This window comes from Rhinolophus sinicus, chromosome 14 (genome assembly GCF_057876585.1).
Source record: "Rhinolophus sinicus isolate RSI-liver-muscle chromosome 14, RSI-T2T, whole genome shotgun sequence".
Lineage (NCBI taxonomy): Eukaryota > Metazoa > Chordata > Mammalia > Chiroptera > Rhinolophidae > Rhinolophus > Rhinolophus sinicus.
In genome coordinates, this window is record NC_142514.1 from 139,409,198 (window position 1) to 139,431,781 (window position 22,584).

Here is a 22,584-nt window from a genome sequence, read left to right on the forward strand (position 1 = left end):
ATATGAACACTCTTTAGGAAAAAGCTTTCAGAGAAAACCTTTTGTTGTTAACAGAAAAAAATACATTTGAAATATCCCAAAACTATTAACAATGCTAATTGTTTTTTGTGGTAAATTTTAACTGTTTTAAGGTTACAGTCACACTGTTGTGCAACCACCACCAAGCTAATTCTTTTTCAATATATCCATATGCTACATCTCATTGTCAACGTTTGCAACTGGAACTTTTTTTCTTACCTACCGAAAAAAGCATGTTGACTAAATAAGAGATGCAATTCACAGTATTACTTACCATAATAGATTTTCCAACCTAAGATTTCCATGACATCAGCAAACTATTTCCTACCAAGCAAATCCAATTGTTTTAATAACTGTATTAATAACTGAACTCAGCCCACAACCTTGGATATTTGAAAAACATGAATACTGAAATCCAGAAATGTGTAATACTAATTACAAACATTTCTTTGCAGTAAAATGTTAAGTGAATATTTTCCTATAAATTAGTTCCCTGGTGGCTCAATGATAGAGGATAAGGGCGAGGACGGCCAAGGAGCAGGAAAAGAAGAGACATCACCGATATTCCAGAGCCACGCAATCAAAAGCACACCCCCACTGTAATAGGCTTTACATTTTACCCTTTAGAGAAGAATTTTCTAAGTTCCTTGATAGGCATGTCTAAGTAATGACGTGTTAATCTGATACCAGCTTTGTTTGTTTGTATGTATGTATGTATGTATGTGTCTATTTATACTTCATTTCTGCTACCAGCTTTAAAAGAATGAATTACAAGGGGAGAGACTGGAACAGGTTATAAGTAAATTCACCTGTTTAATATCCACTCCAACTAATTAGGGTAATTTGGCCTTGGAATATTTGGACTTTAATAAAAATTTATTTTTTTCCCAAGTCATTCCAAATTATGAGATATTAATTAACTAATCATAGATTGCCCAAATCAACATTTATTTGTTTCAGTAAGTATTTATTGTGACTTGATTGGAAGAATGATATGATCTTTTTCTCTTCAGTAGATCCCTCTTACAATCATTAAGAGATGCCTGCTATAAATGGGGTGGGGGGGAATCCATATACACAATCAGCAGCTGACAATTCTTAGTCACGCAATCTTTTCTAACTTGAGAGGGCATCTATAGTTGAAGCTCATCTGCACAAGCCAGAGTTTCATCTTCATCATAAATGTAAAGTACACTGGTTTACATCTTACTTATTGGGTCCTGATTACATCACTCAAGCTTAAGTGGCTACAATACAGTGTCCATTCAACAAATGTCATGAGTGAATAAATATTCTAGAAAAGGGCCTCCTGGAAGGAGCTACCATTAACTAGAGAAGGGGCGGCATTTGGGGGTAGTGGGAGGGGTGAAGTTAGTGAGTTTTACTCTTAGAAATAACAGGAAATCAGTGCTCCAAAAGACTATGTACAAAAAATTCAGATACAGAAACTACATCAGGGATCACAATAGTATATACTTCATAACATCCTTAAACTTGGTAGCTTTTTTTGGGTCATATTAGTGACTAGCAATAAAAAGCCTTGATAAAAAGGGTCCAGGTGTGTGTCCATAGGGACAGCAAGAGATCTACTTTACAGTGCTACTGGAAAGAAACAAGAGGAATCCTAGAAATAAGGGTGAGCAATGCCAGCTATAAACAAAAATAGATAAAAATAGGGTAAAGATTGTCTTTTAATCTTTATATTAAAACAGAGTATGGCACGTAGTAGTTGCTTACAAAATGTCTGTTGAATGAATGATTCCTTCCTACTTTCTTCCATTTCTTCCTCCCTTTCCTTCCTTCCTTCCATCTAGCCCTTCATTATTCCCCAATAATCCATCATCCAGTCCAGTTCCTCCCGCCTCTCCTCCTCAGGGCCTGCAAAAGTCTATAAAGGATCAAGAGATTCCTTGGCAAGGGTCTTAAGAACTTGCAGTTTGCCTTCTTGAAACATATCAAGATATATTTTCAGTTCTAGACATTGAAAAAATAAAATCAACTCTGGCCTCCCTTCCTACTAAGAGAAAAAAGTCCACAGAGAGAATCCATGGATGTTGTCAGCTGAGGAAGGCCTAATTGTTTTCCTTCCCGGATGGAAAGTTCACGCTTTGTAGCCAAGCAATTATCACAGTCTTACCCTGAAGATACCAGAAATGGATAAAATTTACTTTTCTTTAAAAACGCAGGTCAGCCCCTTGTCCCTATTCGATATTTGAAAACCAGTTCCCACCTCTCCCAAAGTAGCTACAACAAATACTTTTGCTCCCCCAGTCTTTCGTCTCATACCCCAAGATGAAAGAACCTTGACTGAATGCATTAGCAGTCTCTTACCCTGCCAGGAAAGCTAAGGAGTAGGAGTTGTTCTTGGAAACAAATGCCGAGCGATGTGTCTGTGTCATCTTGCCTCGGGAAGGTTCTTCATTCTCTGAATCTGAGAGGCGCGCAGGACACTGGCAGGAGACAAGGGAGACAACACTGTCCATTTGTGGTTCCCATTGAATCTCCCATAGCTGTTGTTTCAAATCTCTATTATGTCACTTCTATCTGAACTCCATTCGACGTTTCCAGCTGCCGCCTAGAGATCCCAATCCGGACATGCCAAGTGTAGCTCAAACTTAATACATCCCAAATCAAAGTCTATCTTCTCTAAGCCACACTATCAACCCAGCTGAAGCCTCAATGTCATCTAGGACTCTTTCCCTTTCTTCGAAGCCATAATAACATTGTCTAGACCAGGGGTGTCCAAACTGTGGCCCGCGGCCAACTGTGGCCCACAATCCATTTTTTATTGGCCCGCAGCAAATTCCAAAAATATATTTAGTTTACTTAACTAGACCAGGTGAGGCAATACGTACTTCACCTCGAGTGAGCAGCCCGGCTGTTTGTGTATTTTACCGCATATGGCCCTTGGTGAAAAACGTTGAAAAAAGTTTGGACACGCCTGGTCTAGAGATTTTGAGTACCCCAACACATCTAAATATTTTATTTCATTTACTTTTCATATCAGCTCTGTTAAGAAGGGATTATTGCCTGTCTTTTACAGATGACAAACTGAGGCTCAGAGTAGTTAATTTGCCTAGGTAGGAGTAAGATTGGAGAGTTAATAGATAATGCTGCTACTTAAATCCAGAACATCGGTCTCCAAACTGCCCCCATGCTATTTCCACTTGACTCCATTCCACTGCTAAAATGTCTCTCAGATCTAACTTCCCGTGTACACTCATTGCCTTTCCTTAGATTCTCATCATCTTCTGCCTGGACTATTGCAATAATCTCCTTACTGGTTTCACTCTGTTCAGCCTTTCTTCTGTCTCATCCCTTCCATACTATCTCAAGCACACATAGAATCCTGCTTAACTATTGGTGACTTCAAGATCAAGTCTAAACACCTCAGCATAATACAATAACCTTCAAAACTAGACTCAGCCTTGTTTCATAGTTTTTCTCACACCAGTTCCCACACAGGGAACATCTCGAGCTCTGGTACAACCAACCTACTTTCTACTCTCCACAGCTATCATCACAGTCTTTAAAACCTTCTGTTCTTTTGGACATGCTATTTCCTTGGCCTGATATTCCCCCTCCACATTGTTGGCCTATAAAATGCTCATTGGCCCTTCAGAGGCATCTTAAGTGTCACTTTCTCTGCAAAGGCTTCCACATACCCCTAGAGTCAGCATTTTCCATCTGTTGGTACTCATTCATTTACCTTAACTTTCTCTCAGAGTCTCTTTTTGAGCCTTTCAATTTACATTTGAAGTGTCTTTTACACGTGCCTTTGCATACAACATATAGTGATGATTTGCCTCATGATTCAATAGTAGAGTCTTTTTAGAGAGAGCAACCAGTCACACTGAACTGGAGCTTTTTATTTAAGAGTCTGTCTTCTGCTTTAGACAATAAACTGTCAGAGCAAGTGACCATCTTTTCTTTAAGACTCCCAATACCATGAGAGAGCAGGTAAACAAAAAATGTCTAATCATCTAGTGATGAACCAGTGATCTAACAGAATCAAATGGCAATCAAAGTGAAAGTTGTAGACAGGCCTGCAAGGCATCGTCTTAGGGCTTAGAGTACCCTGCATTCCTGAAATGCTTTGTTATTCTCTAGGCCAAGGGACACAGACATACAATAGGCTACGTTTCCTAAATTAGCCTTTGAGAAATAGCTGAAGGATTACAATTTACAGAGAAGCTTTTTTCTTTTTTTTTTTAAATAGGAAGGGGAAGGAGTCTTTTTTTTTTTTTTAACTTTTATTTATTTTAAGTGTGTTTTTCCAGGACCTATCAACTCCAAATCAAATAGTTGTTTCAATATAGTTCTGGAGGGCGCAGCTCACAGTGGCTCACAAGGGGATCAAACCGGCAACCTTGTTGTTAAGGGCACCGCACTGTAACCAACCAAGCTAACTGGCCATGCTACAGAGAAGCTTTTCAATTTTGTAGGGTATCACTCCTTAAAGAACCCTGCTGTACAAATTACACACTTGAGAAGCTTTTTAATAGTACTAACCCATTCTCAAATATTATATGATATTCTCTTAACTCTGGAAAAAAAGAAAAAGATTTGACATCTATAGACTCAATGGAATAAATAATGGCAATTTGTATTTAGGTCTTTCTAGATAATCAATTCAGTACCAAATAAAAGAATGCTCAAATCCCAGTTCTATTATCATGGTCACTGCAAGTTAGTTGCTTTATCTTTCTGAGCCTCAGTTTCCTCATCTATAAAATAAAGACTGCTACCACATAGATTGTGATAAACCATTAGAAGCACCGAGTACATTAAGTAGTAAGTGCTCAATGAAAGATAGATTTTATTTTTATCAATTTAAATACTAAAATCTTTTAAGAAAAAACTTCAGTATTATAATATACACTAGGTTCCTTTTAATTGTTGAAAAATAAATTTATTATTATAAATAAATAATTACAGAAAGTGCCCCCCATCCTTCTATATCACGTTTCCCCGAAAATAAGACCTAACCGTACAATCAGCTCTAATGCATCTTTTGGAGCAAACATTAATATAAGACCTGGTCTTATTTTACTATAAGACTGGGTCTTTATAATATAATACACTATAATATAGTATAGTATAGTATAGTATAGTATAGTATAGTATAATATAAAATAATATAATATAATATAATATAATATAATATAATATAATATAATATAATATAATACCGGGTCTTATATTAATGTTTGCTCCAAAAGACTCATTAGAGCTGATTGTCCTGTTAAGTCTTATTTTTGGGGAAACACAGTAGTTCCACCCCCAAAAACCTAGAACCATTAAGATAGGAAAATATTTACCTCTTTCCCTTTGGATAAAAATAAGCCCATAGCACTATGGATTCCTAAAATGGTGTAAAACATGCATAATATAATCCCCAAAGTGATATTTTAAAAAAATGTCCCTAAAATTAAAAGAATGATAATACCAGAATTGGCAAGGGTATGAGGAAATTAGTACTTGTACTACCGATGGGAGTGTAACTATATACAAACTTTGTGGAGGTCAAATGAGTAATAAGTACCAAGTCTTCAAAAGGACACTCCCTTTGACCTGGTCATTCCACTTCTGGTAATTTATTCTAAGGAACTAATAAGACAAGTAAATCTCATCATAGTGGTGTTTTAGATAGCAAAATATAATATCAATAAGGGATTAATTAAGTTAAATAAATTCTACAGTAAATACTAACAGACCACTAAATAATGATGTGAGATTCTTTATTTACATGGAGAGACATCTACAATTTAAGTTTATAAAAAAAAGTTATAAAACAGTAAGTACACTGGGTTGTATTTTCTAAAAAGAAAAAATATACAGTACATATATATGTGTGTGTATATATACTGTATAGACATATACACACAAGCACTTAGAAAGTCTGGCAGAATATTTACTAAAATGTTTATGGGGTTATCTCTAGGTTATGGGATGACAAGCAGTTTTTCACTGTTTGTTTTATAATCTTTGGTATAACTATAATTGTTATACCAAATTGTTTTCCAATAATTCACATTATTATTATTGATACTAATTATACCATAATAAATCATAATAAACTAAACATTGCCCATTTTATTTCCATTCTGAACAAATAACAAATGATAATCTCTGATTCTGGAATAAGCACTTTCCTTCCTCCATTTGAATTCAACTTGATAACGGATAAACACTTGTGCTATGCAAGGTACTATGGGAGATTTAAAAATAGGTAAGACATTTCCTATACTCAAGAAACTTACAAATCTAGTAGAGAAACAAACACACAAATAACCATAATGTAAGGGGGAGTGAAATAAGTCCTGTAAAAGTTACAAAGTACAGGGAGGGAAGCTGGGAGGGAAGAGGGGATGATGGGAGAGGAGAAACAAGTGAGGAATCTCTAGGTTCCAGGAAGGTGACAGCTTTTGAACTGGACACGGGAAAATGAATAGCTTTTCAACAGGTAAATTGGGTGACATTTAAGTGAAATAAAGATGGGAGAGCAAAGACTCTAAGGAGGGAAAATACAGAGTACATATTTGGGGAAAAGCAACATCTGCATTCCCTAGAGTTTTGGGATGTAAGGATGGAAACAGAAGCTGGAATAACACTAAGGACCTGAAAGCTGGCGTGAAGAGTTCTCATTGGATTCCACAGGACATGGAATCACTGAGGTTTCAGGGGCAGGAGAGGGAAATAGTCAGTCCAGCTTTAATCATAATACTGTCTATATAAAATATAATCTTCAGCTGGCTTTCCCCTGACGTCTACTTGAACTTCCCTTTGGTCTCAATTTGAATTCAGCCTTGGCTAAACTAAACAAAATTATCTGTTCAACACCAAAAACTCTTTAAGACATTTAAAGCAAAATCAGAGCCATTTAAAAGTCCTCAGAAATAGAAAAGCAAACAGAAAAAGGGTAAAAATCACAAAAATCTAAAACACGAAGTGTTCATAGATCAGATTTTATGTGTTTTTGCACTAAACATTTTGCATAACTGGCTATTACCAATAAAAACAAGTTATTTTTAATAATTAAATGATAAAGATTATTATAACTGGAATTTAAAAGCCCCACATGCCTGTTGACAATCAGCAAATACTATCAATCCAAGAAAGCTTAAATAACTTAAATTTTTGAAATTCAGGAAAAATGCCTTTGCAAAGAGTAAATCAAAAGCACAAAGAACTTAAATAACCTGGCCAAAGTTATTTCATGCTGGGACCTGTTTAAGAGGCAAACTTCTGATCCAGAGATTTTTTTTGTTTTTTGTTTCTATTCTATGTTGTCTGTATTTTTATACAGTAAAGCTTTATTAATTCTGGCTAATTGGAAATATAATGGAAATACTAACAAGCCTCAATCACAAACTATTTTAAAAGATATGACTCTAAAAGATATGTTAAGTACATTCAGCAAGCAATAAAAGATGTACAATCCAGTATGACTTACTAAAGAAAAAAAACTCAATCGTAATTACCCACCTGAGCTACTCAGTAGACCCTCCAAAAGCACTTTCTTATGTAAGTTAAACCACTTACAATCTTTTCCAGTAATTTGCTTGGTAAATAAGTAATGAAAAAAAATCAGGCAAGATAAGGCACAATTAGAAGTGTAATTAGGTTAAGTTTAAATTAAGTATCTAATCTCATATAATCTAATATCTTGTATCTACCACTGTGCTGCTTAGGGCATTATAAAGAAAATAGGGAAGTAAAAGTCAAGCTTTCAGGAACTCTAGTAGAGGATATAAGACATACAAAACTCAAATGTCAAATGACAACACATAAGTCAAAATGACAATACACATATAAAACTTACGACAAGTAGTATACTAGGTTTTTCCTCCAATCCTTTCCCACTGTTCCCTTAATCTTTCCACACAAGTCTCACTGTCCCATTCATAAATTATTTTCTCTAGCTCTCATCTGGACACTAAGTTCCTGACGACTCTTAAACTGCATAGTCAATGACTGTTACTGGTTTTGCAGATCCATGCCACCTGGGCTAATTACTGATTTTGAGGCAGATGTCTGTCAAAAAGATGATCTACTTACACGCTCCAGATTTGTTTTCAGTACTAGTGGTTCATCTCTTTTTTTCTGTTCATCCATTTTCCTTTTCCCTGTTTCTGTATCCTCTGGTAACAGCTTGTGGATTTGATCTTCAGAGGTTTTCTCGTCTTGTAACTTTTCTTCTCTGAGCTAAAATTACAAATCATACCAAGACAGAAGAGTTTTAGGCAACTATTCACTTAAAAACATCTTTTATTCAGTGTCTATGAGAACAAACAGATCACATGGCAATTTTGATACTATTTTCCTTATTAGATATAAAGTCCTCTTAATTTTTAATGTCTGCTTGTACTTGACTCTTGCCAAACATACCCTTCATGGCTTAAGATTTAACTGCTCTGAATTCTTAAGCAGTATGAACCCATAAAATAAGATAATACACACAATCAAAAAATAATTTGTTCATTTAGCCAAAAAAGGTTGAACCTAAAGACTTTCTTATTCCCATAAGCCAGGTACAAATGTAATGGACCAGGAGAGCAGCAGAGAGGTAGGCCACAGGGCCAGAAAAGCTGGGCTAGGCAAGACTGGTCTGTAGCACTAGTAGTAACAAAAAAAAAAAAGACTGATCACAGTTCCAAAGTCCTACAATTTATGCTATTTTGTGATTCAGAGAATAGGTCAAGATACATGAAGAAATTTAAGGCAAAGGCATATGCTCCTCATTTGGGGGAAGTAGCATGGCATTATGAAAACAAGATAGGTTTTGGAATAAAAACCTGGGTTCTAGTGGTTCTGTCACTTATTTACCAGCTATATGATGTTCGGCAAATAAAGCATCATATGCTCACCTACAAAACAGGGATAATGCTACTTACTTTGCAGATAGTGCTATAAGTAAATGAGATAATAAAGTACTTAATGTAGTGTCTTGCTGTGTACTTATAGTACATCAAGAGTTCCCTTTCCTAATCTGGTATTCTCTTTTCATTGCCCAGGGTTTTAATAAAATTTAAATCACATAATATGTATCAAAGCAATTACAGGCTACTAACATTTGCAAAATACTTGCAAAAAAGTAAAGCTAAAGAATAAATACTTTAATTGGTTGTTGCCTCAGTGAAAAAAACGAAACAACAATAAAGATTTAATCTTACCTTTCCAATTTTTACAGGTCTGATTCCTGTAAGCCTGAACTAGTCTTTAACACATTAAGTCTAATTCAAGAGGTTATGAATATTTAAAGAACACCATATACAATGTAATGTCAGGAGCAGATTCAAATGAAATAACGTACTCCCACCTCTGCCCAAGTCAAACAAGAACACAAGAGGAAGAAAAGCAAATCCATAGTCAGGGAGAAAGCAAACCTGAAGTCTATGCTAACTGCCCACAGGAAAGATCAATGCCTTTTAATGATCTTACTGAGAAATTCTTGTTTAACGACTTGACCACAGGCTACACAGAAGGGCATTTCACTTTTAGAGGATGGAGAGAGAGAGTGGCACTAAAGAGAACTGGGTTTAGCATCGTAATGATTGTTATATTGAACTCTTTGTGTCAGGTGCTGAGCTAAGCACTATACCAGTACTCACCTTATCTCACTTAAGGAAACTAAGGTTTAAGAGTAAGGTAATGTGCTCAAATGCACAGTCATAGCCCTAGCGCTGGAATTCAAATTAAGGTTTATCGCAGGCCAGCTAGTGATCTTGCCTCTCAGGGTACATCTGGCAATGTCTGGAGACACTTGGTTGTCACAACTTAGGGGTGGGGGTGTGTGTGTTCTAGCATCTAGTGGCTAGAGGCCAGGGGTTGCTACTAAACATCCTAAATGCACAGGATAACGCCTATATATATGTTTTAATATTTAATATTTAATATTTAACGCCAATTTAATAATATTTTAAATAGGAAAAAGTATATATATATATATATATACTTTTTCCTATTTAAAATATTATTAAATTTTCTGTTTTACATATTTTAGTGTTAACTTGTTTAGTGCTTAATGGAATTTACATATTATATATGTAAGTGAGATCATTAAAAGATCATTAAATGGTCAGTAATATCATTAAAAGGCATTGATCTTTCATGTGGGCAGTTAGCACAGACTTCAGGTTTGCTTTCTCCCTGGTTATGGATTTGCTTTTCTTCGTCTTCTCTTGTGTTCTTGTTTGACTTGGGCAGAGTTGGCTTTCCTAAGTGTTTTAGAATGTATCCTTCAGCCTCCTAATAATGTTTATTGCTGTTCTCAAAGTTTATAACAACAGACTTGGGTTGCCGGCAAAACCACCTTTTCATTGCAAGGCTGAGTCTGCTAACACAGCATCATCTTAAAGCTAAAAGTTTACACAACTGAAAAATCCGTATATCCATTTAAATCCTCACATGAATCATGTTGCTGCTTTCTCCATACTCGATTCTGCAGAAGTTATTTTTTTGTGGTTATTTGTAAGGACTTGAGAACTTGGTCTCTAGGAAAGAGTTTTTATACTCAGGGAAAAATGCCTCTGAGAAACTCAGAAAGTAGCATATAAACTCTAGTAAGAAATAGCAATAGCTGTTATTTATTAAAGTCTTCCATGTCCCAGGCATTGCACTTATAGAGCTTACCTCATTTAATCCTTAAGGGCTCTGTTTGTATCTATCATTATCATTTTATAGACACAAAAATCAACACTCAGTGGTTATTTCCCAAAGTCACAGTGACTGAATATTGAAGAGCTTGAATTTTAAAACAAGCCAGTGGCTTCAGATACCAGGCTTTCTCGACCTCAGCACTATTGGCATTTTGGGCTAGACGGTGGGCCGAGCTGAGTCTGATAAGAAGGCTTATGCATGAATACTTTATTGGGGAGCAGGAGTTAAGGATGGAGTAGCATAACAAGAAAAGACACCCAATAAACGGGGTGCGACAACTGGCCCAATCATTGGCTACAGAGAACAAAATGAGAAACTAAGATATGCATCTCAAGACTGTCAGAGATGGGAGAAAAAGGGAAGCATGTATCTATTGGCTCCCACCTCCCACTGACCAACAAGCTTGTTCACGGGTGTTAAATCCCCTCACACTGGTTTGTAGGACTGGAGTACGTTCCCAAGGTGGGCACTGCAGCAGCAACAACAGAGAAGCCCTAGGACTGAAAGGCAAGAGGCGAGCGGCAGGAGCCCAAACAAGATCATCTCAGGCCGTAACAGGGAAGCTGCCCCCTACTGTAAACTCAGTGACTTTATTGCTTCCCTTTCAGATACTAATTACTAGAGAAAAACTACTGACTTCTGTAATCTTATACTCAGTCACACTACTAATAATACCATGCAAGTTTTTCCTAAAAATATCTTTACTTTGCCATAATTTTAAAAAATAAACTTTAAAAAAATCAAAGTGTTATACCCAGAAAGTGTACAAATCATAACTGTAAAGCATGATAAATTACACAAAATTAGCATATCCACATAACCACCATCCAGATCAAAAAACGGTATGTTACCAATACCCCTTGTGCCTACTTCTCACCCAAAAGTAACCACAATCCCAGTTTCCAACACTAAAAAAGTCATTTTACTATTTCTGAATTTTATATAAGTGGAATCTTATATGTGTATTAAATCTCTCTTCCTTCAGACACCATTCTATTTGTGAGATGCATCCAGGTAGGTACATACAGTTTCTTTCTCCTTGTGTTATAGTATCCCATTGCTTGACTACAAAACAATTCAACCATTCTATCGCTGACGGATATTTGAGTGGTTACTAATTTTTGGCTATTTACACATAAACTGCTATGAACAGTTGTCAATATGTATCCTGATACACATGCTCTTCTGTGGGGCATATTCTAGAAAAGAAACTGTTTAGTCATAAGGTATGGGTATGCTGCCACATTTTACCACACTGGTTGTACAAGTTACATTCCCATGCCCCAGTGTGGCAGAATGACAGTTGTTCTCAGGTTTGTTAACACTCAACACTATTTGTCTATTTCAGACATTCCAGTGAGTCTATATTTGTACTGCATTATGACTTCAATTTGCATTTCTCTTCTGACTAAAGACGTAGAGCAGCTTCTCATATGTTTACTATTTGGAAATCCTCTTTTATGAAGTGCCTATTCACAGTTCCCCTTTTTTCTTTTAGATATTTTAGCTTTTCCCCCAAGTAATTTGTAGGAGTTATTTATATTTTTTTGGATATGAGGCAATTTTCAAGGAAAAAAAACATACATATACATACAGTAGTCCCCCTTATCTACAGTTTTGCTTTATGCAGTTTCTGTTACCCACAGTCAACCATGGTCTAAAATAGTAAATGGAAAATTCCAGAAATAAACAATTCGTAAGTTTGAAATTTCGTGTGGTTCTGAGTAACATGATGAAGTCTCACACTGTCCTGCTCTGTCCCGCCCAGGACGTGAATCATCCCTTTGTCCAGTATATGCTCCTGTATACGCTCCTCACCTGTCAGTCACTTAGTAGCCACATCAGATTGATTGTTGGGATATCACAGTGCTTGTGTTCAAGTAACACTTATTGTTATAATTGTTCTATTTTATTACTAGTTATTGTTAATCTCTTACTGTGCCTGATATATAAACTTTTTCATAGGTGTGTATGTATAGGAAAAAACAATGTATTACGGTTCAGTACTATCTGCAGTTTCAGGCATACACTGGGGTTCTTGGAACATATCCCCCACAAATAAAGGGGGGCTACTCTACAAAATACATATACGTGTGTGTGTGTGTATATACATATACTTTTTCCCCCCTCTCACACAGTAACTTGCCTTTTTCACTCTCTTAGTAGTACCTTTTGAAGATACGAAGTTCCAGGTTTTAATGCAGTTTAATTTAATGTTAGTGCTTTTTATATCCTGTAAGAAAGTCTCCCATGTTATCTTTAAGGAGCTTATTATTTGACCCTTCACGTTTAGATCTACACTAAGAATTGATTTTTTTAAAAAATCAACTACGTGAAGACTTAATCTACATATGATAAAATGAACACATACAGAATGTATAGCTCAATGAGTTTTGACAAATGTATAAACCTATGTAACCATCTCCCTAATCAAGATATAGAACATTTTTACCACTCAAGAAAGTCCCCTCAAGCCCACTAGCAATCAATCTCCCAGACTGTTCTGGCCTATGCAACCCCTAATCTGATATCTATGACTACGGATTAGTTTTGCCTATTATAAAATCATACAGTGATATTCCTTTGTGTCAGGCTTCATTCACTCAACATATTTTTGACATTCAACATGCTACTGAGTTTATTATTCAGACACTCCTTTTATAGATGATTTATATTCCATTATATGAATATACCACAATTTGCATATCCATTCAAGTGTTGGACATTTGGGTTTTATTTAGTTGTGGGCTGTTAAGAACATTCTGCTATGAACATTCGTGTCTTTTTGTGGACAGATGTTTTTATTTTGCTTGGGTAAATAGCCATAAGAGGAATTGCTGGATCACACATTAAGTATATGTTTAAATTTATAAAGCAACTGCCAAAACGTTTCCCATGGTGGTTATACCACTTTACCAGCATACCTCAGAGATATTGTGGGTGGGTTCCAGGCCACCACAATAAAGCAAGAATCACAATAAAGTGAGTTGTACTGTTTTTGCTGGAGAGTCTTGCCTTCAGTTTTTAAAAAACACAACATCTGTGAAGAACAATAAAGCGCAGTGCAATAAAATGGAGTGTGCTGTGTATTCCAACCAGCCGTGCACGCGAGTTCCAGGTGATTCACATTCTCACATTCGGAATTGTTAGCCTTTTAACTTTAGCCATGCTAGAGTATGTAAGGTGATACCCCACTGGGGTTTTAATAACTATTTCCCTGCTGGCTAATTATGTTGCGTGTCTTTTCATGTGCTTAGTAGCATATCTTCTTTTGTGAAGTAGCTGTTCAAACCTTTTACCCTATTTTTTTAACCTTACTACTTAGGTGCAAGAGTTCTTTATAAATGCTGGATACAAGTCTGTTGTTAGATATCATTTTGAGACTATGTTCTCCCTCTCTTTGCCTTTTTATTTCCTTAATGAGTAGAAATTTTTAACTGTGATAAAGTCTAATATATCAATTTGTATTTCTGTTATTAGGATTTTTTGTGCTCCTGTCTAGAAAATCTTTGCCTACCTCAAGGTCAAAAATTTGTTTTCTTCTGTGTTTTCTTCTGCATACTTTTTGCTTTTACATTTAGTTTGTGATCCATTCTGAATTAACTTTTGTATATTGTATAAAGCAGAGATCAAGATTCACTTTTACTTATTCATAGGATATTCAGTTTGTTCCAGCACCGTTGTTGAAAAGACTATTGTTTTGCCACGGAATTAATTACTTTTGTGCCTTTGTGTGATTAACTGACTATATATAAGTGGGTCTGTTCCAGGACTATATTCTATTCCTTTGATCTATATGCCTTTTCCTTATGCTAATATTACACTATCTTGATGACTAGTATTATGTAAGTCTTGAAATCTGGTAATAAAGTCCTCCAATAATAATAGTCATAATTCGAAGACAACATAATCATCCATGCACAAAATCCATAGAACCTACAAAAAAGCTACTAGAACTACTAAATGAGTTGGGCAAGGTTGTAGGATAGAATATCAAAATATAAAAATCAGTTGTATTTTATATACTCATATGAACAATTAGAAATGGAAAATTTTTAAATGCCATTTATAGTAACATCAAAAAATGTAAAATACTTAAAATAAATCTGACAAAAGATGTGGAAACTGAAATCCACAAAACATTGCTGAGAGAAATTAAAGAAGACCTAAATAAATAGAAGGATATACCATGTTGATGGGTCTGAAAATTCAATATTATTAAGATGTCAGTTCTCCCCATATTGATCTATAGATTTAGTGCAATCCCAATCAAAATCCCAGCAGGCTTTTTTGTAGAAATTGGTGAGATGATACTAAAATTGAGGTAGATATACAGAAAACCAAGAATAGCCAAAATAACTTGGAAAAAGAGGAACAAAGTTGGAAGATTAACACTATCAGATTTCAAGACTTATTATAAAGCTACAATAATCAAGACAGCATGGTATTGGTGTAAAAATAAACAAATAGATCAATGGTACAGATAGAATATACAGCCTAGAGATAAACTCACAAGTATATGGATAACCGATTTTTGACAAACGTGCAAAGAAATTCCAGTGGACAAGAGATAGTCTTTTCAACAAATGGTGCTGGAACAACTGAGACCTCCATAAGCACAGAAAGGAAACTGGATCTCTACCCCACGCTAGATAAGAATTAAGTCAAAATTAATCATAGACCTAAACATAAAGCCTAAACCTATAAAACTTCCAGAGGAAAACATAGGAGAAAATCTTTGTGACCTTGAGCTGGCAAAGAATTTTTAGATATAACACCAAAAGTACACATGCACAAAGGAAAAAATGTATAAACTGTAATTTTGAAAGTTAAAAACTTCTCTTCAAAAGACTGTAAGAGAATGAAAAGAGTAACTCAGACTGAGATAAAAATATCTGCAAAGCATATACCTGATAAAACACTTGTATCCAGAATATGTAAAAATCTCAAACTACACGACTCACTTTAAAAAAAAAACAAGGCAAAACGTTTGAGCAGGCATTAAACTAAAGAATATACACAAAAGGCAAATAAACACATGAAAAGATGCTCAACATCATTAGTCATTAGGGAAATGCAAATTAAAACGACAATAAGATACCACTACATACCAATTAGAATTGCCAAAATTAAAAAGACTGACCATACCAAATGTTGGCAAAGACTGAGAGAAACCCAGAACTTTCATATACTATTGGTAGGAATTAAAATGGTAAAATCACTTTGGAAAAGTTTGGGAGTTTCTTAAAAAAATAAAACATACACCTACCACATGATCCAGCCATTTCAGACCTACGTACTTACCTAAGAAAAAAGGAAACATCTCTACGAAGATTAGTACATGAATGTTCATAGCAGCTTTATTTTGTTATAGCCAAGAACTGAAAACAACTCAAATGTCTATCAACAGGCAAAATAGATAAAACAAACTGACAAAACCATATGGTAAAATACTACTCAGCAATACAAAAGAATAAACCATTGATACATGCCACAAAGTGAATGAATCTCAAGATAATTATGCTGAGTGAAAAAGCCAAACAGAAAAGCACACACAATAAAAGAAAAAAACAGATAATCTTGACTTCATAAAAACTGAAAACTTATGTGCAAAGGGCATTAACAAAAAAATTGAAGACACCCTATAGAATGCAAGAAAATATCTGCAAATCATATATACAGAGGTGCCAAAAGAATGCATACACATTTTAAGAAAGGAAAACTATTAAAATTGTAATAATATATACAAGTAACAAAAGATGAATGAATACAAGTCAGTTTGACTTCTGCTCTTACAAGAAGTGCTCAAAGTGGTTACCAGTGTCCAGACACTTCTTATTATAGCAAACGACTACTTAAGCAACACTAAGTGTCCACTTGTATACATTTTTTTGACATCCCCAGTATATAGTATAAGGATTTAATATTCACAATACATAAAGAACTCTTACAGCTCAACAACAAAAAGACAACCCAATTCAAAACTGAACAAAGGACCTGAATAGACAGTTCTCCAAAGTGCAAAAACTCAATAAGCACATGAAAAGATGCTCAACATCATTGTTCATTAGGGAAATACAAATCAAAACTACAATGAGATACCCACTGGATGACTATTTTAAAAAAAAAACAAGTGCTAGCAAGAATGTGGAGAAACTGGAATCCTTATACACTGCTGGTAGGAATGTAAAATGGTGCAACTGCTGTGGAAAACAGTTTGATGATTTCTCAAAAAATTACAATTATTGTGCAACCCAGCAATTCCACTCCTGGGTGCATACCGTATTTTGCCATGTATAATGCACACTTTTTGGCCCAAATTTGTGAGGGAAAAATAAGGATGCACATGGGTAGTACTAATTCCATATCTATATAAATGTTTTTAATTCTTTTATTTATGTTTATGAGTTAAAAGTGTAACTCTAGAAATCAATAATGGTATCTGTATGTAAAATACCCTGGAATACGATAATCGGTTTTGTTGAATTTATGACGAACTTGCAACAATGAAGAGTTCTTGGCCATCCATGATGCTAAATATCATAAATTTGTTACCAGTACATAAAATTTCTTGTACCTTGTATCTGTTCATGTGTTTTGTAATTATTTGTCACATAAAATTTCTTGTACCATAATGTTAAAAAATAAATGCTAAAATTCCTTTACAATACAGAAACAAGTACCTAGATGTAAACAAATAAAAATTTGAATTAAAAAATTAAAATGAAACTTTTTCCCCAAAAGTTTGGGCCAAAAACGTGGGTGCACATTACACAAAGGAGCGTATTATACATGGCAAAGTACAGTAATACAGAAGAATTCAAAATAGACTCAAATATTTGTATGCCAGTGTTCACTGCAGCATTATTCACAACAGCCAAAAAGTGAAAACAACCTTTGTCCATCAAAATGTGATATATACATACAATGGAATATTATTCAGCCATGAAAAAGGAATGAAGTACTAAAACATGCTACAGTGTGGATGAATCTTGAAAACATTGTGCCAAGTGAAATAAGCCAGACACAAAAGGACAAATACTGTATGATTTCACTTATATATCTATAATAGGCAAATTTGTAGAAATAAAAAGTAGGTTAGGTTACCACGGGCTGCGGGGATGGTGGAATGGGGAGATACTGATTCAAGGATACAGAGTTTCTGTTTGAAGTGATGAAAAACTTTTGGAAAAAGATAGCAGTGATGGTTGTACAACATTGTGAATTTATTTAAGCCTACTGAACTGTACACTTAAAATGGCAAATTTTATGTTACATATATTTTATAGCACTTAAAATTTTTTTTACAAGTCATAACCTATTCTATAAGTATAATGAAGTTCCAGCTAGTTTTCTATCCTTTTAGATACTACAATAAACATCTAGCATGGCAGGTTCATTCAAAGCCTGTTTGAATGAAGCAGGATTCAACTAATCTTCTGGTCAGAATCAGGTAGGTGAGTTTTCCACTTATATAGTTAAAAACACAGCCAAACAGAATTCCTACCCGTAGGGCAATGTTCCATGGAAGGAACTTGCTGTTGAGCTCACTAAATTCTTAAATCCTGTTCATGAAAGAGCATAGATGCCTGTACAATAATTGTAATTAATCCACGTCTTGAAAAATACTTACTTCACCATGAAAAATTATTTACGTTCATAAGTGTAGAATCTGGGTGATGGGTATACAGGGGTTCATTTTATTGCTCTCAACTTCTGTTTGTTTGAATATTGCAAAAATCAAAAATTTAGAAATCATTTATAACATCCATTATGCTAGTCAACAAACCTCACTTGGTACTGAGTGATTACAAAAATAATTGAAGACCTCACAGGAGCCTCTGCAGTGAAGGTTCAGATTAGTCTTTTAAATGCTACTACTCAAGAGTGTGTATTCCCTATTATTAGGTTGATGCAAAAGTAATTGCAATTTAAAAGGTTAAAAACAATTGCAAAAACCGCAACTACTTTTGCACCAACCTAACAGTACTTCAGATGTTAACTAGCCATCCTTAAAGAGTTTAGAATAAAACACATATACTTATCTTACCATCAGCGTAATTTTAATATAGATTTTTCCTTTCTTAAAATGTGTATACATTTTTTTGGCACCCTCTGTATACTGTGATCCCAAATCTATTTTGTAATAGGTCTTAAGCTTAAGTTTATGATAAAAATTTAAATATGGTTATTGATTGGCAGGATTACTGGTAAATTTCCCTTTAAATCTTTTTACAATCTGAACTTTCTTCTTTCATAACATTTATAATTCTTATTTTAATAAACATTTTATAAAAATAAAGCTATTTTAATTTACTAAAACCCTCATTAATCAAATATTTTGACAAAATATTTTATTTTGTACTAGAGACAAAAGAGTTGCAACTGCTTCTAGAAAATTCTCTAGTCTGGCTTTCAAGTAGCGTTGAAATGATTTCATTTAAACTATTCTCTACACCATACAAATATTATACTAATACTGTAATCTTACAACTACTGATCCTCTCCTCTCATAAATGAAAGAGTCAAGGAAAGACAGCACATTGCAGAAATAACCTGAATAACCTGCCATTCTAATTGAATTTAATCATGTTTTGAATTTATTAAATGTGTTACTTTCTTTAAAAGGCCCATTACTTGGTAAAGTTGTTTCTCCTCACCTGGGTAGTTGTAAGCAGCAAAAGGAGAAAACAACCATGTTTAACATTTTTAGATTTTGAGAATCCATGCAGTCAAAATTAAAACTTATTATTTTGAGGGTTTTTTTCTTAGTATGAAAGAAATGTATGTAGCTTACCTGCTGTTAAAGATGTACTAGGAGATTCTGTATCTATTTTCTGGTTCCAGAAAGAGGCATGTCAATACATGCAAAAGTCAGCATTCCCTCAAAGATTACGTAATAACATTTCAGAGGAAGAAGAAAGAACAAATGTAGCAAAAAAAACACCTCTAGAAATCTTAAAATATATCAAAATACATCCAGTCCTATCATGAGCCAGCTGTATGTCCTTATACAAGTCATTTCTCTTAAAAGAAGGGGCTCTGCAACTATGTGAGCAACAATTCGATTCAGTCAGCATTTGATGAATACCTCTGTGCAAGATATTACATTAGATGCAGTGGAGAGTTAAAGAGACTTAACAAATCCATCTTGAAAGATTTTACAATCTAATAGGAAAAAAATTAATATAAACAAGCAAATAATCTGCTGCTTCTTGCAATGTGACAGAACATATTTTAAACTTACCAGGTAAAATAAGTAAACTTTAAAAATGGGGTGGGGAGTAAGGCCAGCTCAACATTCAACTCATGATGCATTGCATAGCCAATGAGATTTAAGTGAAATGTTTATGTGTTAATGAAGTACATTATATTTTACAATTCATGGCAGAAAGATAATAAAAAAGACTTTAAAGATACATAATTTCATAGATAATTAGGTCCTGAAAGTTTACTTACCTTTGAAAAATTCCTTCACTAAAGTTAACGTCTGCCTTATAGAGATATTATTCACTTCAGCAACTCATTGACCGTATCTGATTACTGGGCGCTCTAAGGACTAAGAACTGCATGCTTACTACTTGAATAATTTAGCCAGCAATGGGGAGAAAATACTCCTCCAAAACGAAAGTAGAGAGGGAGAAAAAAGAAAATGGATAGGTCAGTAAACCAATTCAGAGAAAGCCTAAACCACTCATGTGATCCACAGAATTATCGAAAGCAGTTCATCTTTCCCACTACAGAAACCAGGGAAATAAGCATTCTAGAAGCTAAGTCTGTTCTTCCCCCTACCTTCAACTTCCCAGACACCAGCGATTCGAAGAAGACAAACCAGAGCATGCTGGATCATAGGTTTCCCAAAGCAACTATTATTTAACCATGTGGTCAAAGTTAAGCACCTAACAAAGTCTATAAGCAGAAGAAATAATGGTGTAAATAAGTTTAATCCAACAAATAAATAGAACTTAACAGAGATGAATCAATTATTTCAACAAACATGACTAACAAGCTCATATAAAATGGAAACAAAATGAAATCAATATTGAAATAATTTCTCCCCCCAAATTTTTTCATTTCAAGACAAGAATATAACAAGAATGTGTAGATTAGGGGGGAGGGGGTTATCACTTTGTGAGGGGTGAAATGTCTAACTATTGCATTGTTTTGTACACCTGAAACTAATAAAAAAAAAGTGTGTGTATGTGTGTGTACACATTTTTTTTTCAAGAATGATTCCTCAAGCAATGTAGCAAGATGGAGGACTGAGTAAATGCTAATATCCTCCCTCCACTTAAAACCTCATAAAATGTCAGAAAACTTCTTTTTCATAGACTACATTATAAAAGCACAGAAAAGAAACAGAAAAAGCATGCCATTAAGCAGTCAAAATAAAAAATACCCAAAAGATAGAATTGGTTTTCATATCTAAACGTTATAAAAAGCAGAAAACATATAATAACCAGAAACATAAGATGCTCCTTCTCTCTAGTCATCAGGGAAATGTAAATTAAAATAAGGAGATATCAATATATGTGCCTCTTTTAAATAGTAAATGACTCTTTACTGCTATATTTTAAAAGCAGTTGTAGTAGTAAGAACTTTGTAAATAAATACTTAAAATCTGAAAAAAAATGATATATAGCATTTTATCCAGCACATTAACAAAATATTAAAAATAATGGTAATGGTTTGGCAAGGATTTGAAAAAAAGGAACTCTCTTTTACTGTTGGTGAGAGAATAAATTGGAAAAGTCTTTTTTAAAGGTAATTTGTTGATATCCACCAACATACAAAGTGTATATACCATTTGACCCTGCACTTTCACTTCTAGGAATTAACCTAAAGGAGGTATTTGTTCACGTATGTTCATGTGTGTTCAGTGCAGTCTCTCTTTTAAATTGGGGGAAATGGGAAACAATTTAAATGACCAACGATAATGGAATGGTTAAGTGAATTATGCCTCATCCATCCATACTATGAAATATCACTCAGGATGAAAAAGGATCTGTATGAAAGCTCCTTCCCCTCCCCCCAAATATCATACTGTTAGTGAAAAAAAAGCAAGTTACATAATAGATCATATTATTCCTAAAAAATCCTAGCTTATTCAAAGTATTTACCATCAGACTGTAACACCCACACCTCTCTCTGGCAGTCACCTACCTACCTGTCTGTCAGTTCCCCTAATTCACAGAAAAACTTACCAAATAAGTTTCTCTCCAATTACTCCAGTGATCATTCCTGAAGATTTCAGTATCAGTATGTTCTCCCAGTTCCTTCACTTCCTTCTACACAAATCTTTTCTTCCATCCTACTTTAGTTATCTATTCCCGTGATCATACCCTAAACCTTCTCATGTCCAATAACTATTATGTTTTGCCAAAAATAAGACCTAGCCGAACAATCAGCTCTAATGCGTCTTTTGGAGCAAAAATTAATATAAGACCTGGTCTTATTTTACTATAAGATCAGATCTTTATAATATAATATAATATAATATAATATAATATAATATAATATAATATAATATAATTAATATAATGTAATATAAAATACCGGGTTTTATATTAATGTTTGCTCCAAAAGACACATTAGAGCTGATTGTCCAGCTAGGTCTTATTTTTGGGGAAACATGGTAAACTACCTCCCAGTCTCACTTTTAAGCCTCTCACATTTAGACCACCACTTCCTAGCTTTCCAACTTTACTTGTATGCTAGTAGCCTTACTTTTACAATTCTTTATCACCATCAAAATGTCCAGTCCATTGGCTATATGACTCTTTCACTGTCTATCATATAAATACCGCTTCCCTCCTTAAATAACCATGGTCCAAAACTGTAACAACTTGTTTGTATCCATCTTCAAGTCTATTGCATTTCTCCATCTGACATATTCTGGCAAAA

At 34.5% G+C, this 22,584-nt stretch overlaps 1 protein-coding gene across 1 annotated transcript in view; it reads right to left on the reverse strand.

The window, feature by feature from the left end:
* Positions 1–22,584, reverse strand: part of RNF169 (ring finger protein 169) — a 76,524-nt gene that overhangs the window by 22,030 nt on the left and 31,910 nt on the right. Inside the window, exons 3-4 of the mRNA XM_019744406.3 lie at positions 8,080–8,226; positions 2,350–2,468 (exon numbers count right to left, since the gene is read on the reverse strand). Of these exons, the coding sequence (XP_019599965.2) occupies positions 2,350–2,468; positions 8,080–8,226 (266 nt within the window). The remainder of the gene's footprint in view (positions 1–2,349; positions 2,469–8,079; positions 8,227–22,584) is intronic.